Here is a 14,519-nt window from a genome sequence, read left to right as displayed (position 1 = left end):
GGTTGAAAACACAGAAGCTAAGGACGCACTAGTGTTGACATTAGAAGTAGAGAATGCTAATGTTTGCTATCAACATGTTGAGCGCAGGTTTTACAGTACATATTACATGCTTCTGTGTACTGCCTCTCTGAAAATCAAGCTTCCCCTCCCTCCTTCCCTCCCTCCCTCTTCTCATGGTTTTTACTTACGAGATGGGGTCAGAAACTACTGTTTTCAGTCCTATTCCTAAGAAATCGGTATTGGGAGGTGTTTTAAAACACAGGAAAGCACTTGGAAATATGAGGAAGGAAGATCTTGTGAAACATTATGGTCAATGGTGGCTGCTGTGTAAGTTAGATGAATGGGAAAAGTGGCCGGAGGATAGAACCTTGAAGTATAATACTTTGTTGCAATTAATGTTGTTTTTAAGGTGAGAAGAGCAGGACAAAATAAATCTCTACAAGAGATCATTAGATCATTGCAGACAGTTGTACAGGCAGAACGGTTAGAACTTCAACAAGCTGAGAGAGAGTTAACTGATAACACACAGGTCACAGTAAACTTGCTGAAGTCTGCAAGATGCTTTCCTCATTAACCTGTTTTCTTTGTGGGTATTTGTTTAAGCATGTTGCAGTTTTAGTAGGCCTTTGTTGTGTGGTACGGTGAGTTCACAGACTGTTAAATAATGAGAATCCATGGACTCAAAATGTGCGTTTTGTGATAATACAGAAAATCATGAGTAATTTAATTCTTTACTGCATGAATGTGATGGTAAAATTTTCTGTGTAGTAGCTGTTATTTTTCTTTCTAGCATGCTACCTTTATTCCGGCATTCAGACTTGCGCAACTCTGTGATAGGCTGTGTCTCATCTCGGGGTACTAAATTTGGCTCTTTTGTATGCACACCAAAGAATCCTGGTTTTGGGATAACAGTCGTAGCGCACCAGATGAGATACTAATAAAAGCCTTGCCCAGTCCAGCTTGCTGCGGCGGCAGGGGGGCGGGTGCTGATTGGGCTCCAGCACACACTGACCTGTTTTGTCAGGGAAACCCAGTGGTGCCTCCACCTGGCTTGGCGGTAAGCAGTTCAAAGGTGCAATGCAAAAACTGAGATATTGTCTTGAATAAGTGTAACTGTGATCCATTTGCATATTTGAACTTGGTACTTGGTTTTCATATCTGAGCTCAGTATTTTAGTTCACATAAATATATATTTAAATGGTACCAAAAGAATTTTGTTTGGGGAGATAATTACAAAATGGGAACTGGTTCCACTGCTAAAATACCACTTTGCTCCCCCTTAGGATGCATCCTTACACATTAGAGTAACTTTTGGGGAAATATTCTGATAAAAGAACACTTGAAACGACACTGTACTTGAATGCGGCTTAAATGTGGAATTCTGGGTTTTAGTGCTATATTGCAATTAATGTTGTTCTGCAGAACTTTTGAAAAAATGGGGTGAAGTATGGTACTGTAAATTAATTAGCTCATTTTGAGACCAGAAAAGAATTTAAATTGTTAAACTCTGATTTGCATTGAAAAAAAAAGAACAACAACAAAAAACAAACAAAAACAAAAACAAAAACAAACACAAACCAAAACAAACAAAAAAAACCACCACACCAAAACCAGAAACAAAACAAATCCTAAATGCTATGATGGATGTGAACTTGGTATTGTATGAGGTTGTGTTTAAAAGTTGCTAGAATATGAACTGATTTGGATCTAGGAAAATGGAATAACGGATTGATGTTTAATATGCTGGTTTTTGACATCTGTAAATTGCAAAAGGTAAATGGAGCTAAGGAATGTAACTACTGCTGAGCTACTTGGAATTGCATATAAAGTGTATTACGGTTGGAATTAATTGGGGAAAAAAAAAGCAAAATATCCCAGGCCTGTGTTGTACAGTTTGAACATAAATTTCAGGCCTGTGTCAAGCTGCAAGACAAACTCAGCTCATTGTAACCAAGGAGTTTGCCAGAGCCTCCCACTTCATACCAGCGATTACGCCACCCGCGTGGCCTTGGCTATATCTAAACTGCAGCAAGAAAAGAACGAAATAAAAAAAGGAAAAATCTGGTTGCCCGCTGCTAAGCAGAGAAAGGGGGGCTTTATTCCCCCCGCTCTGTCTTTTTTTTCCTGAAGTATTGTCATCCATCCTTGTTGTGGCACTGTGCTGCTTCTTGGCTTTGAATCAGGGGTTGTTGGTGTTGTTTCTTTTTGCTTCAGTCTTGTTTCCTAGGTTTTGGCACATCTGGGGAAAGAGCTCATCATTTTACCTCCTTGCTGAGGTAAGTCTTTTCACACTGGTCAGCTTTGGGGGTCAGAGTGCTCAGTGCTTCTCTGGGTCAGACTGGTACTAATTTGGATGTGGAGTGGAGCCAGGTTGGTTTGATGTGGAGTTTGAACTGATTTGTTTTCATGCTGGGCTGTACGTCTTGCCATCTCAGAACGGGGCGAGAGGGAGGTTTTATTCCCCCCTGCGCCCCTCCCCCAAGCAATGTTACTGCTAGAGAACTGTAATACTGCATGAAGGAGTGTGAGGGTGAAATTTAAAGGCATTGCCAGTGGATCCACAGTTCTAATGAAGCTGGGAAATTAAACAAAAAAAAAAAATTTTTTTTTAAATAGACTTATTCTGTGGTAACTAGTTGTAAGAGACCTCCCAGTAAATTCACCATGCTAGTTTTTGAGGTCATGGGAGAGAATGAAAGAAAGGCCGTTTTTTGAGACCAATAGAATGCCAAATTTGGAACAAAGTCTTAATACATGAATTCTTGTATTTGCCAGAAAGTCCTATACCTCTCTTGGGTCAAGATTTGTTAAGTAAATTGCAAGCTCAAATAACATTTTCTGAGAATTCTGTTTAGTTGCATGTCCTACAAGAAGCTGCTTGGACGGTGCAGATCTGCTTGCTGTAAGTGAGAAATCTCCAAGGAAATTTTGAATGCTGTATTTCCACTAGTATTAACAGCCAATGTTTCAATAAAGCAAATACTACACTGATTGATCTGAAACAGGACTTCGATCCGGTAAGGGAAAACAATGTCCAATAAATATGACAGCCAAAATGGAGTTAGAGATTTTGAGGGATGAATTTATGACAACCTTACAGGCTGACTGCATTCAATTGGACTTGCAGATTTGTCTATTTATAGCTACAACATAGAAAAAACCTGTGGCTCTTGTGGGACAGTATGATGAGAATGCTAACAGACTGATATACTGATTGTTACTCTGATCAAGAAATGCAGGGAATGAATTTAAGTCTTAATAGGCCATGATCCTTTTGTCATATATGTACCATTTGTGAAATTTAATTTTGATTTTTTTTATTTGCGATCTATGTCCTTGTAAATTGCACTAGGTGATTTTCTTAACAGTATAGTTTTTGGCATGCCTAAATGTAAATTGCTGCAGAACCTGCAAGTCTTTAACATCAGGTCACAGACCATACTTGTATCTGGTCTGATCCTACATACTTGCACAGTTTTTGTTGATGGTTCTGGGAAGTCTCATAAAGCTGTAGTGGTTTGGCGGGAAGATAACAATTGGCATCATTCTGTAAAAATTATTGAAGGTTCAACCCAATTAGCAGAACTTGGCACAGCTTTACATTACTTAGAGCCTTTTAAGGAGGAACCTCTAAATTTGATTTGTGATTCTGAGTACGTAGTCAAGGTCCAATGCACGTATCTGATTCTGAACTGTTTTTTTGTTTTGTGTGGGTTTTTGTTGTTGTTGTTGTTGTTGTTGTTGTTGTTGTTGTTTTTAAACAAAAAGGGGGGAGAAGTAGGGAAAACACCACAAAACCAATTGTCAAAAGCATTGTATGTGATGAATCACTTATATCTAAGTGGTGCAGCCCAAATTTGCCCTGTGATGAAACACTTTGCAAGTATGACCCAAAAACATGGTAAATCCGAAAGAACCTACATTAGTTATGGTCAAATCACTATTTAATGGTCAATGGAAAAGGCCACATCAATTGATAACCAGGGGGAGAGGCTATGCTTGTTTCTTTACAGATCAAGGGCCGCAATGGTTGCCGGCACGATATGTGAAACTTATGTTATCTTCCTGACAGTGACTGCTGCAGCTGCTGCATTTTGGATGCCTGCACAAAGACTAACATGTGGATTACTTTAGCCAACATGACTGACCAGGACTCCATATGCCTAGCTATGGCATCTCCGGAAAACCTGTTCCACACATGCTTGGTTGGCATCCCCCTTGATGACTACAGCAGCATCACACGACTGTTTCAAAATGGTGGTCAGTGCAAAGGCATTGCAACGCACTTTAATAATACCAACATGGCACTTTGGATTAATTGCCTCCCGGACGCAGATATTGAACCACAGGAACTGGAATTGCTGGCATGTATGCCCGTGGACACTTGTATCCAGCTGGTTTGTGAAAAGTGTCAGAACAATATACAAGAACATGAATGGATAAAACTGCAAAATGTTAATGCTACCCTCGGTGACTATAGAAATGAAACTCAGTGGTGTAATGCCTCGCAGAAGAATCCAAGGGGTGTCATTGATAATGTGGGATAGCAACCCCAAAACCTCCTGTATGGTGTATTCTTTATCTGTGGAGACAGAGCCTGGCCAGGAATTCCTTCTAATGCTGTTGAAGGATCGTGTATTTTGGGACTATTAACTCTCTTAACGCCCAATGTATCTATGATAATAGATCGCAGAAGAGCAAGACAAGAAAAACACTTTTTGCATGTATATGAGTCAAAATGTGATGATAATGTAGATTTTTGAGGATCAGGGTTAAGAGTTTTGGGATCTCTTGTACCTGGTGTTGGCACAGCTAAAGCTTTAAATACTTCAGAAAAATTAGGATGCTGGTTAGCTAAGCGAACTAACAGAACTTCTAAGGCTTTAAGTGGATTTTTGTTAGATGTAGATTCTGTAAGACATGCTACACTGCAGAATAGAGCCACAATAGACTTTTTGTTATTAACTCAGGGACATGGCTATGAAGATTTTGATGGGATTCGTTAAATAAATTGTTTAGTGGTTGGGGGCTTTCAGGGTGGTTATCAGTAGTGAAAATGGGACTGATTGTCTTGATGATTGCTGTGACTGTGTTACTAATGTTGCCATGCATGATTTCTCTGCTGCAAAGGGCCCTGCAGCAGACAATTAAGGCAATTTTTTTAGCATAAATACAAAAAGGGGTAATTGTGGGACTATGGTGGGTCCGTGAATTCCCTGACAAAGGGCATGGGAACAGAAATCAGCCTTGAAGATATTAAGGCCTACCCATGAGAAAGATAGGAGTAAAGGGGTATCTGGAGATGTTAAGGATGTATCCGTGAGAGAGAAAGGAGTAGAAGAGTAACACTGATGATAGCAAAAATAGCCAATGAGATGTTACTGCTGTAACTTGTAACCAATAGTGAAGAGACACATGAATTGGTAAAACTGTATAAAAATGCACTTGTTGCAATAAATGGCATCTACTACTTTCATCCTGGAAGAACTTGGTCTATATCGTTTGTCTGTCTCAACCATGACAATAAGGTGACCAAAAAAGCTAGGCATTGCTCAAACAAAGCAAGGTATTTTTTATGCTGCAATTGCTTTTGGTCTCTGTGGCAGGTGTACCTGCCCCTCCCCCTGTTCTGCCTCAACCAGAAACTTCTAGTTCAATAGACCACTATTGACATGTATGTGGCCAAAAGTCAAAAGTTGATTGCAGGTACAGATTACAAGGATCAGGATGGAGACGTCTGGGGAGACCCTGACAAAAGTAACTCTGACAAAATGGAGGAATTGGAGAGAAAAGACATGTGACCTCTTATTAAAATGGAGAGGCACACCGGTCCACAGGGCAGAAAACCCCAAGCCATTGTCTGTGCAGCCCTATGACAGGACCCTAGCATAGTGAATTGCGAACAGTTTTTGCACAGACTGGGAGAAATGGAGACTGAAGAACTGTCAAGCAATGACAGGACGGAAGGGTGCTGGGGACCTGGAGTCTTTCTAAGAAAAGGATTGTTGGAATTAGCAGAAGAAATACAAAATCTGCCCGTACATGTTCGCATGGGCAGAAACATTACATAATGAAGTTACTTACGGATGAGGAATCGGATGGAGTGATCCAGGTGGCACAGAGGGGAGTAGGAGCACCCGACAAGCCAGTTGCGAGCCATGCACCAGATGCCCACCGCCCCAGGAGTCTGAGCCCTCCCAAGGCAAACCAGATCAAATTCCCAATCCAGGAAGGAACAACTTGTTGGAGAAAGTGGTAGCACTGGAGGTGCCCTGAGCGATGTTGCGTGGATAGCTTACCAAGCACATCTGGCAAATGGTGGACTTGCTAGAGGAAAAAAAAATGGTTTGACACCTGCACTCCCCCCCTTCAGGAGGGGAAACTTGACCCTTTCATGCCTTTGTGGGGGGAACAAAATGAGTTAAAAAACTAAAAGCTGAGGATTTGGGCCAAGGCCACCCACTTTGCTGGTAAATTTGAGAAGAAACTTCTTCTCAGTAAGGGTAACAGAACACTAGAACAGGCTGCCCAGGGGGGTTTGGAGTCTCCTACTCTGGAGACATTCAAAACCTGCCTGGACACATTCCTGTGTAGCCTCATCTAAGTGTTCCTACTCCAGCAGGGAGACTGGACTAGATGATCTTTTGAGGTCCCTTCCAATCCCTAACATTCTGTGATTCTGTGAAATTCTTGTCAATGGCCCACTAACAAAGAACCTTATATACATATTCCTGTGGGTCCAAAACATATAAGTTTAGAGTTTTGAATTGACACAGGAGCTCAAATCAGTGTTTTAAACAAACAGCAAGCTGATGAGTTAGGGATCAAACCACTGAGAAAAAAGCCATCAATATAGTATAGGTAAAAGGTGTAGCAGAAAGGTGTCCTTTAGCCTGAACTCAGTTTTGTCTGCCTGTGGAAAAGCAAATGATGTCTGTGGAGGTCACCCTGAGCCCTTATAAGGGGAATGTAGTAGGGTTTGATATTTTGGTGGGTAAAAGTGATGGTGCCTACCTAACGGTAGTGTATGGAGACTTGGGAGCCATGGGGTGGAAGCTGCTAGCATTAGGACCCTGCAGCTCGTTCCCGTGCTGCTTCAGCTTAAAGAAGCTGCTGGCATTGGGACCTTGCAGTTCGCTCCCACGCGGCTACAGCCTAAAGAAGCTGCTAGCATTAGAACTTTACAGCTTGCTCCCTCATAGCAACTGTCCAAAACAACCTGTACTCACAATACTCCCTGCTGAGTGCAGCAAGACAGGGCATTACAGAGGTCATTAACGATCTTGAAAAAAGACAGATAATCAGCCGCACTCATTCTCCCTATAATTCTCCCATGGAGCTGCTTCCCAAGTCTGATGGGTGATGATGCTTAACCACTGATTATCGAAAATTGAATAGTAACACCCCACCCCTAACAGCCACTGTCCCAAACATAACTTCAGTGATGACTGCGATAGAAGCAGCAGCCTATCCATGGATGGTCACCCTAGATGTCAAAGATATGTTTTTCATGTTTCCCCTAAGAAAGGAGGACAAACTCAAATTTGCCTTTACCTGGGAAGGGAAAAAATACACTTTGAATCAGCTTCCAGGAGGGTATAGACACTCTCCCACTATTGCCCACAATGCCCTAGCTGCAATCCTCAACACTGTGAAAGTGCCCTTGGGCATTCACATACATCAATATATAGATGACATCCTGGTGGGCAAAAAAAATAAGGAACAGGTTGGGCAGGTAGCCAAGACTATCTGGAACCTATTGACAAAAAATGGATTAGATATTCCACCTTCAAATTACAAGGTCCCAGACAGGAAATTAAATTCCTAGGGGCTCGGTGGATAGCAGGAGCTATTACAGTACCAGATGATGCCCTGTCAGCTATTGAGAAGAGGCAGACCCCAAATAGCAGAGTTGCAACACCTATTGGGCACATTGGGGTACTGGAGAAAACACATACCAGGATTTTTGGTGATTGCCTGCCCTCTTTAAGACCTGTTTCAGAAGAACATGAAATGGGTTTGAACCCCACAACATACAGAGGCCCTTGATATTCTAAAAGACAAACTTAAAATCTATGAGAAGCTAGGCCTGCTGCACCCACAGGATCTGTTAAAGGTGAAATGGGGTTTTGCAGAGCATGCTTCCTATTGTGGCATATTTCAAAAGGGACCATATGGGCTGGTCAGACCCTCGTTTTCTTCCACCACATTCAAGGAAACTGAACAGTGATACTCAGAGTGGGAGAAGGGACTTCTCTCACTCACCTGAGCAGTTATGGAGGTAGAGGGATTGTGTACATCACAGGACATTATCATGCAAGGCCCTTTTCCACTCTTAAACTCAGTCCTTAAAGGGTTGCTCCTCCTCAAGGGGGTGGCGCAGAAAGCAACAACATGGAAGTGGTATGTCTATTTGGAAGGAATTAGTCAGCTATTGCCATTGAAAGAGGGCTCTGTCAAAGTTTCAAAGCTCCAACAATCCGTGAACCCTGACTCAATCCTGCTAAGCTTGCCTTGTAAGCCTTCTCCAATTGAGGAGGCGCCTGAGCTAATCCAAAATTCAGACACATGAGGGGTTTGGTTTACCGATGTGTCAGCAGTGGTTCAAGATTGGGCTCGAGGGGAGGGTATTAAGTGGGTGTTCCATATACTGTATTACCTCCAAGCCAAGTGAACTATGGAGTGGACTAAGGGTCTGATTAAAAAGCATACTGATGTCTTGCAACCCCTTTGGGACACACAGTTAACACAAGCAGTCCTCATTGTCAATAACCACTGGGGGAGTTAAGGAAGCCCCAAAATCAGGGCATTTTGCCCTGAGAGGCCACCAATAGACAATGATTCTATACCAAATAATGGAAAGGACCAGCCTCCACTGAAAACACATGTGGGCCAACCTGTCATGGTGAAGCTGCCCTCTATCAGCATTGTGCCCATGACCTTGGCAAAACCCAAAGGCTTATATGCTTAGGAAGCTCTGGACAGCAGTGGGAAAACCCATTGTATTAGTGCTCAGTGGATAATCCCTGACTTCTATCCTGAAAGCCCAGTTTCAAAGCCTGAGGTGAGTTTGGTGTTTTCGTACAGGACAATGGAGAAACAGACCACCCTGTCACTCCTTTTAATGGTGGTGACAGTGGCCAACGTGGACTCTTTGAAGTATAACAGAAACCCTGATGCTGTAGCGGAGGCTGGAAATATTAATGGCCAAATCACATGGTCTTCTAAAGAAGTAATGGGCAGCTATTGTAGCTGTCCAGATAAAGAAACTGTCTCATATAACACTTGAAACAAGTTTAAGGTTGTTAATGTGGATGGTGATGGTAATGAACTGGGTTCTGGCATAATGGAACTTACAGATACAGAACTAAATTTGTACACCTGTAAAGGGGACTCTCTAAAAATGGCACTACTTTTGTTTCTGTTGCTATGGTTATGACTCAAATATTTTCTCTTTTGAAAGTGGCCAAATGTGTCAAACTGGACAAGGAATCTTTGCCTTTAAATGTACCTGTGCAGAAGAGCTATTTAATAATAAATAATAAGAAATAAAAAATAAATAATGCAGAATAATAGCATAAATGTGGGAGAAGAACCAGTAGTAGCCAGATGTCTTGGACATGTCGATAGACGAGTGCTGTGTCCATATCCGGAATGTATCAATGCCACTTCAGGACCAAATCAACGAGATGAAGAAAGCAGCAAATGACTCAGAGGCAATTGTTGCCACACTGGGAACTAATTGTTTGGGAAAAGTGTTTCATCTTTCTTCTGTCAGGATGGCTAACCAGCCTTCTACAACCTCAGGATGGTGCTTATCTACTTACCTGTTGCTGTTAATGATTGTTGTTATAATTCTATCCTTGATTACTTGTTGATCAATATTGTATTGTTGATTACTGATAGTATTTGTAATAGTTGGAGGATAACTGAGAAATGATGATTCACAGTGGGCACTAAAGCTCACTGAAACTGCACTCCCTTTTAACTTTAGAGGCAAGAAGTGATTGAGCCACCACTCCAAAGAGACCAGTTGAATCATGACTGTGGTCACAGGGTGGATGTGTGGCAGGTGCACCTCTTTCCCATCCCCCCCTCCCCCTGAAAGAACCAGAAACTTCCAGGCCAATGGACCACTATGGTTATGTATATGCCCCTTGATCAATGAAACACCTCAGCTGAGAGAAGTTTCTAGACCACTACCATAAATGACCACAAGCTCAGATTCCACTAGGGTATAAATTGAGCCTGCCAGAGACACCCTTTGAGTTGGTCTTCCTTGGAGCAACAGGTCTGCAGTTGACGACTCTCCTCCTTAGGTCTGGCGTGCCATCAAAGGAAATTTCCTTGAGGACTGAGACATGTTGCCTTACTGGTGGGTGTTCATATCTTCTGGGTACCCTTGAGAGTCCTCACTTTCTTATGAGTGGGTAGATGTGCAATTTGAATCATCGTTCTAAAGTTTTGGGAATCTCTTGAGTCTGAATTGGCTGTGTAGCAATTGAACTCCCAACCAGTATCCAAATCTGTGTTTTATAATCTTGTCGGAGTGCTGAATGATTTCGGATAAACCCCATTTCTAGTTGGTTCTCTGCTAAAAAATTCTGGTTAGAATAAAGTCTGTTTGGAGCTTATCACCTGTCTAAATTGATTTTTGGGGTGCTTCCATGACAGTCTCTGACATGTTTTTTCCTATACCTGTACTGTGAAGGGGCTGCCCTTGGCTGTACAACCCACTTCAGGGCAGCAGGAAAGGAAGAGATGTCTAGCAGAAAGCAGAGGCCTCCCTCCTCCAAATTCTGAAGAGGGAGGTAAATTTATGCTGATTTGTTTAGAAAAAGAGTTTGGTGCTGAGAGGACCACTGCAGTCATTAGCCACAGCAAGAAGTGCACCCTCAAGGCATGTATCCAAGTGTTACATTTGATATTGCCTGGGAAAGCTCCCTCCATTCCAGCAGGGTTTGGTGGCAGGTTTGTGTCTACCAAGGTTTTAGAAACTTTGGAAAAGATTTTACTACCTTCCCATTAGAAGCCTTGTTACAGGTCACTGGTCTCTGGTGTTTCTTCATCATCCCTACTGCTGCCTAATTACAGCTTAATTCTTGTCAGAAAACCCAACCCACTGAACATCCGAGAAGCCTGAGGCTCCCTCTTCTGTGCACAGGGCTGATAGATGGGTTGTGTTTTCAAGTTCTCCAGGGGCTCTTTTTCTCTGCTCTGCTACAACTTGTCATAGATGCAACAACCTGCATCACATCTTAGGAGGTCCCATGACCTGCGTGCCTACTGTTAACCCCTTGCCAACATCTACACCTTGTCACACAGAAAACAACTTACAAACCTCTGCTGGAAGTCTGTGAGACATCTTTCCTCAAATGCTTCATATGCAGTCTCTTTGCAGATGCACACAAAGCTCAGTGGCTCTCACACCAAGGACAGAAACCTGCAATTGCACAAAAACATACTTGACTGTGCCCCAGAATTTAAAGTTGGAACTGACACCGCAGCAATCTGAAGTAACCTGGGGGGACAGCACCAGGAGGGCTGGCAGCAAGAAAGACTGTTTAAGAAAGCCATGTTTAGTGACATCTTTGAAAGCAAACTAGCTGATTTGCAGAATATGTCATGCAAAATAGTGACATGTTAAAAAGTCTCAGCCAAAACAACTCCCTGTGCAGGAAAGCCTCAAATCTCCGTTGAGCACAACTATGTGGGTGTTTATGAATAAAAGGGCTGTGTCTCAGTCTGCTCAGAGAATCATAGAATAGTGTGGGTTGGAAGAGACCTTCAAAGGTCATCTAGTCCAACCCCCTGCAATGAGCAGGGACATTTTCAACTAGATCAGGTTGCTCAGAGCCCTGCCCAGCCTGGCCTTGAATGTTTCCGTGGGGCATCTACCACCTCTCTGGGCAACCTGTTCCAGTATTTTACCACCCTCATAGTAAATTTCTTCCTCATGTCTAGCCTGAATCTCCTCTCCTTTAGTTTAAAACCATTATCCCTTGTCCTATCGTAACAGGCCCTGCTAAAAAGTCTGTCCCCATTTTTCTTATAGGCCCCTTTTAAGTACTGAAAGGCTGCAATAACATCTCCCCGGAGCCTTCTCTTCTCCAGGCTGATCAAACCCAGCTCTCTCGGTCTTTTCTCATAGGAGAGGTGTCCCATTCCTCTGATCATTTTTGTGGCCCTCCTCTGGACCATCTCCAACAGGTCCATATCTTTCCTGCCCTGAGGGCTCCAGAGCTGGATACAGTACTCCAGGTGGGGCCTCACCAGAATGGAGTAGAGGGGCAGAATCACCTCCCTTGACCTGCTGGCCATGCTCCTTTTGATGCAGCCCAAGATACTATTGGCCTTTTGGGCTGTAAGCGCACATTGCCAGCCCATGCCCAGTCTTTCATCCACCAGTACCCCCAAGTCCTTCTCCGTAGGGCTGCTCTCAGTCCCTTCATCCCCCAGTCTGTATTGATACCAGGCGTTGCCCCAACCCAGGATGCCTCTGGATGGCACCCCATCCCTACAGTAACTGACTGTTAAGAGAAATCAAGTTTTCTTCCATATTTTTTAAGTAAAGACACTTGTGCTCAGATTTCCATGCTGCCTCCCTTGCAGTTATTTACAAAACACATTCTGTAGGGCTCACATAAAACTCAAGTCAAATAAGTGAACATCAACAGAATCTCCCCCTCTAGACTCACTCTTCACAAGTAACCTTACTGGAAGCAGATTGAATGTGTTAGTAAGTGAAGACGTAACTGTGAGGCAACAGAACCTCTGAATGACTGGCAGGCATGCACCCTTGCATAGCAAATCTCTTCCATGTGGCAAAAAAAAAAAAAAAAAAAAAAAAAAAAAAATCAGTGCTCTGAGGGACTTACTACTGAGTTACTGCAGTGCAGCTGAAAGACAATTCCACTTAGCTTTAAACGAGTTACCTGAGGTATATTTTCATCAGAAAAGCATGAAGCTCACTGCAAGCTAATTTATCTGCCTTCTGGGACAGACTTCACAGTCCTGCTGGGCTCTATGCTGGGATGTCTGGACAGAGATTCATATTTTAACATTAATTCAGGCATCTCTATACTACGCTGGAATTGTTGATGTGGTTACAGCACAGATGCACTCTTAGATGTTCCTGGGAATGGAATCATAGAATCATTTTGGTTGGAAGAGACCCTCAGGATCATCGAGTCCAACCATAAACGAACTCTGGCACTAAACCATGTCCCTAAGAACCTCATCTAAATGCCTTTTAAACACCTCCAGGGATGGTGACTCCACCACTGCCCTGGGCAGCCTGTTCCAATGTCTGACAACCCTTTCCATGAAGAATTTTTTTCCCTAATATGCAACCTAACCCCCCCCTGGCGCAACTTGAGGCCATTTCCTCTTATCCTATCACTTGCTACTTGGGAGAAGAGACCAACACCCTCCATGCTACAACCTCCTTTCAGGTAGCTGTAGACAGCAATAAGGTCTCCCCTCGGCCTTCTTTTCTACAGGCTAAACAACCCCAGTTCCCTCAACCACTCCTCATAAGACTTGTGCTCCAGGCTCCTCACCAGCTTCATCGCCCTCCTCTGCACTCTCTCTAGTACCTCAATGTCCTTCTTATGATGAGGGGCCCAAAAGTGAACACAGTATTCAAGGTGCGGCCTCACCAGTGCTGAGCACAGTGGCACAATCACTTCTCTAGTCCTGCTGGCCACACTATTCTTGATACAAGCAAGGATGCTGTTGGCCTTTTTGGCCACCTGGGCGCACTGCTGGCTCATATTCAGCTGGCTGTCAATCAACACTCCCAAATACTTTTCTTCCAGGCAGCTTTCCAGCCACTCTTCCCCGAGCCTGTAGCGCTCCATGGAGTTGTTGTGACCCAAGTGCAGGACCCAGCACTTGGCCTTGTTAAACCTCATACACTTGGCCTCAGCCCAATGATCCAGCCAGTCCAGATCCCTCTGTAAGGCCTTCCTACCCTCCAGCAGGTTAACACTCCCACCCAATTTGGTGTTGTCTGCAAATTTACTAAGGGTGCACTCAATCCCCACATCCAGATCATTGATAAAGAGATGAAACAGAACTGGACCCAATACTGAGCCCTAGGGAAAACCACTTATGACCGGTCGCCAACTGGATTTGGCTGTACTCACCACAACTCTTTGGGCTCGGACATCTAGCCAGTTCTTTATCCATCACAGAATACACCCATCCAGGCCATGAGCTGCCAGCTTCTCCAGGAGAATGCTGTGGGATATGGTTTCAAAGGCTTTACTGAGGTCTATGTACACAACATCCACAGCTTTTCCCTCATCTACTAGACGGGTCATCTTCTTGTAAAAGAATGGAGAACTGTTCTGAATGGAAGAATGGAGAACAGTTCTGCAGACCCATTCATTTTCCCATACAGTTGTCACAGCCATCACCACCATGAAGCCAAGGACTGCTTATGTAATAACCTATCCCATACCAGACAGGAGGTTCTTTCCATGAAAGAGACTTAAGAAGCCTATTAAAGATAA

At 43.3% G+C, this 14,519-nt stretch overlaps 1 protein-coding gene across 15 annotated transcripts in view; it reads right to left on the bottom strand.

Annotated features, from left to right (window-relative positions):
- The window catches only part of LOC135577076 (protein FAM219A-like), a 182,421-nt gene that overhangs the window by 138,120 nt on the left and 29,782 nt on the right, over nt 1-14,519 (bottom strand). For 4 of the 15 annotated variants that reach the window (XM_065044748.1, XM_065044750.1, XM_065044746.1 and 1 more), the window contains exons 2-3: nt 14,151-14,244; nt 11,342-11,443 (exon numbers count right to left, since the gene is read on the bottom strand). The exons of 9 other annotated variants lie outside the window; for them this stretch is intronic. Coding sequence is in view for 2 of the 6 variants with exons in the window: in XM_065044739.1 (XP_064900811.1) it covers nt 11,342-11,365 (24 nt within the window). In the remaining 4 variants the exon portion in view is untranslated. The remainder of the gene's footprint in view (nt 1-11,341; nt 11,444-14,150; nt 14,245-14,519) is intronic. 2 more of the 15 variants (XM_065044740.1, XM_065044749.1) reach the window with 1 other exon arrangement.

This window comes from Columba livia, chromosome W (assembly GCF_036013475.1).
Source record: "Columba livia isolate bColLiv1 breed racing homer chromosome W, bColLiv1.pat.W.v2, whole genome shotgun sequence".
NCBI classification, from domain to species: Eukaryota; Metazoa; Chordata; class Aves; order Columbiformes; family Columbidae; genus Columba; species Columba livia.
This window is presented reverse-complemented; position numbering and strand designations above follow the sequence as displayed.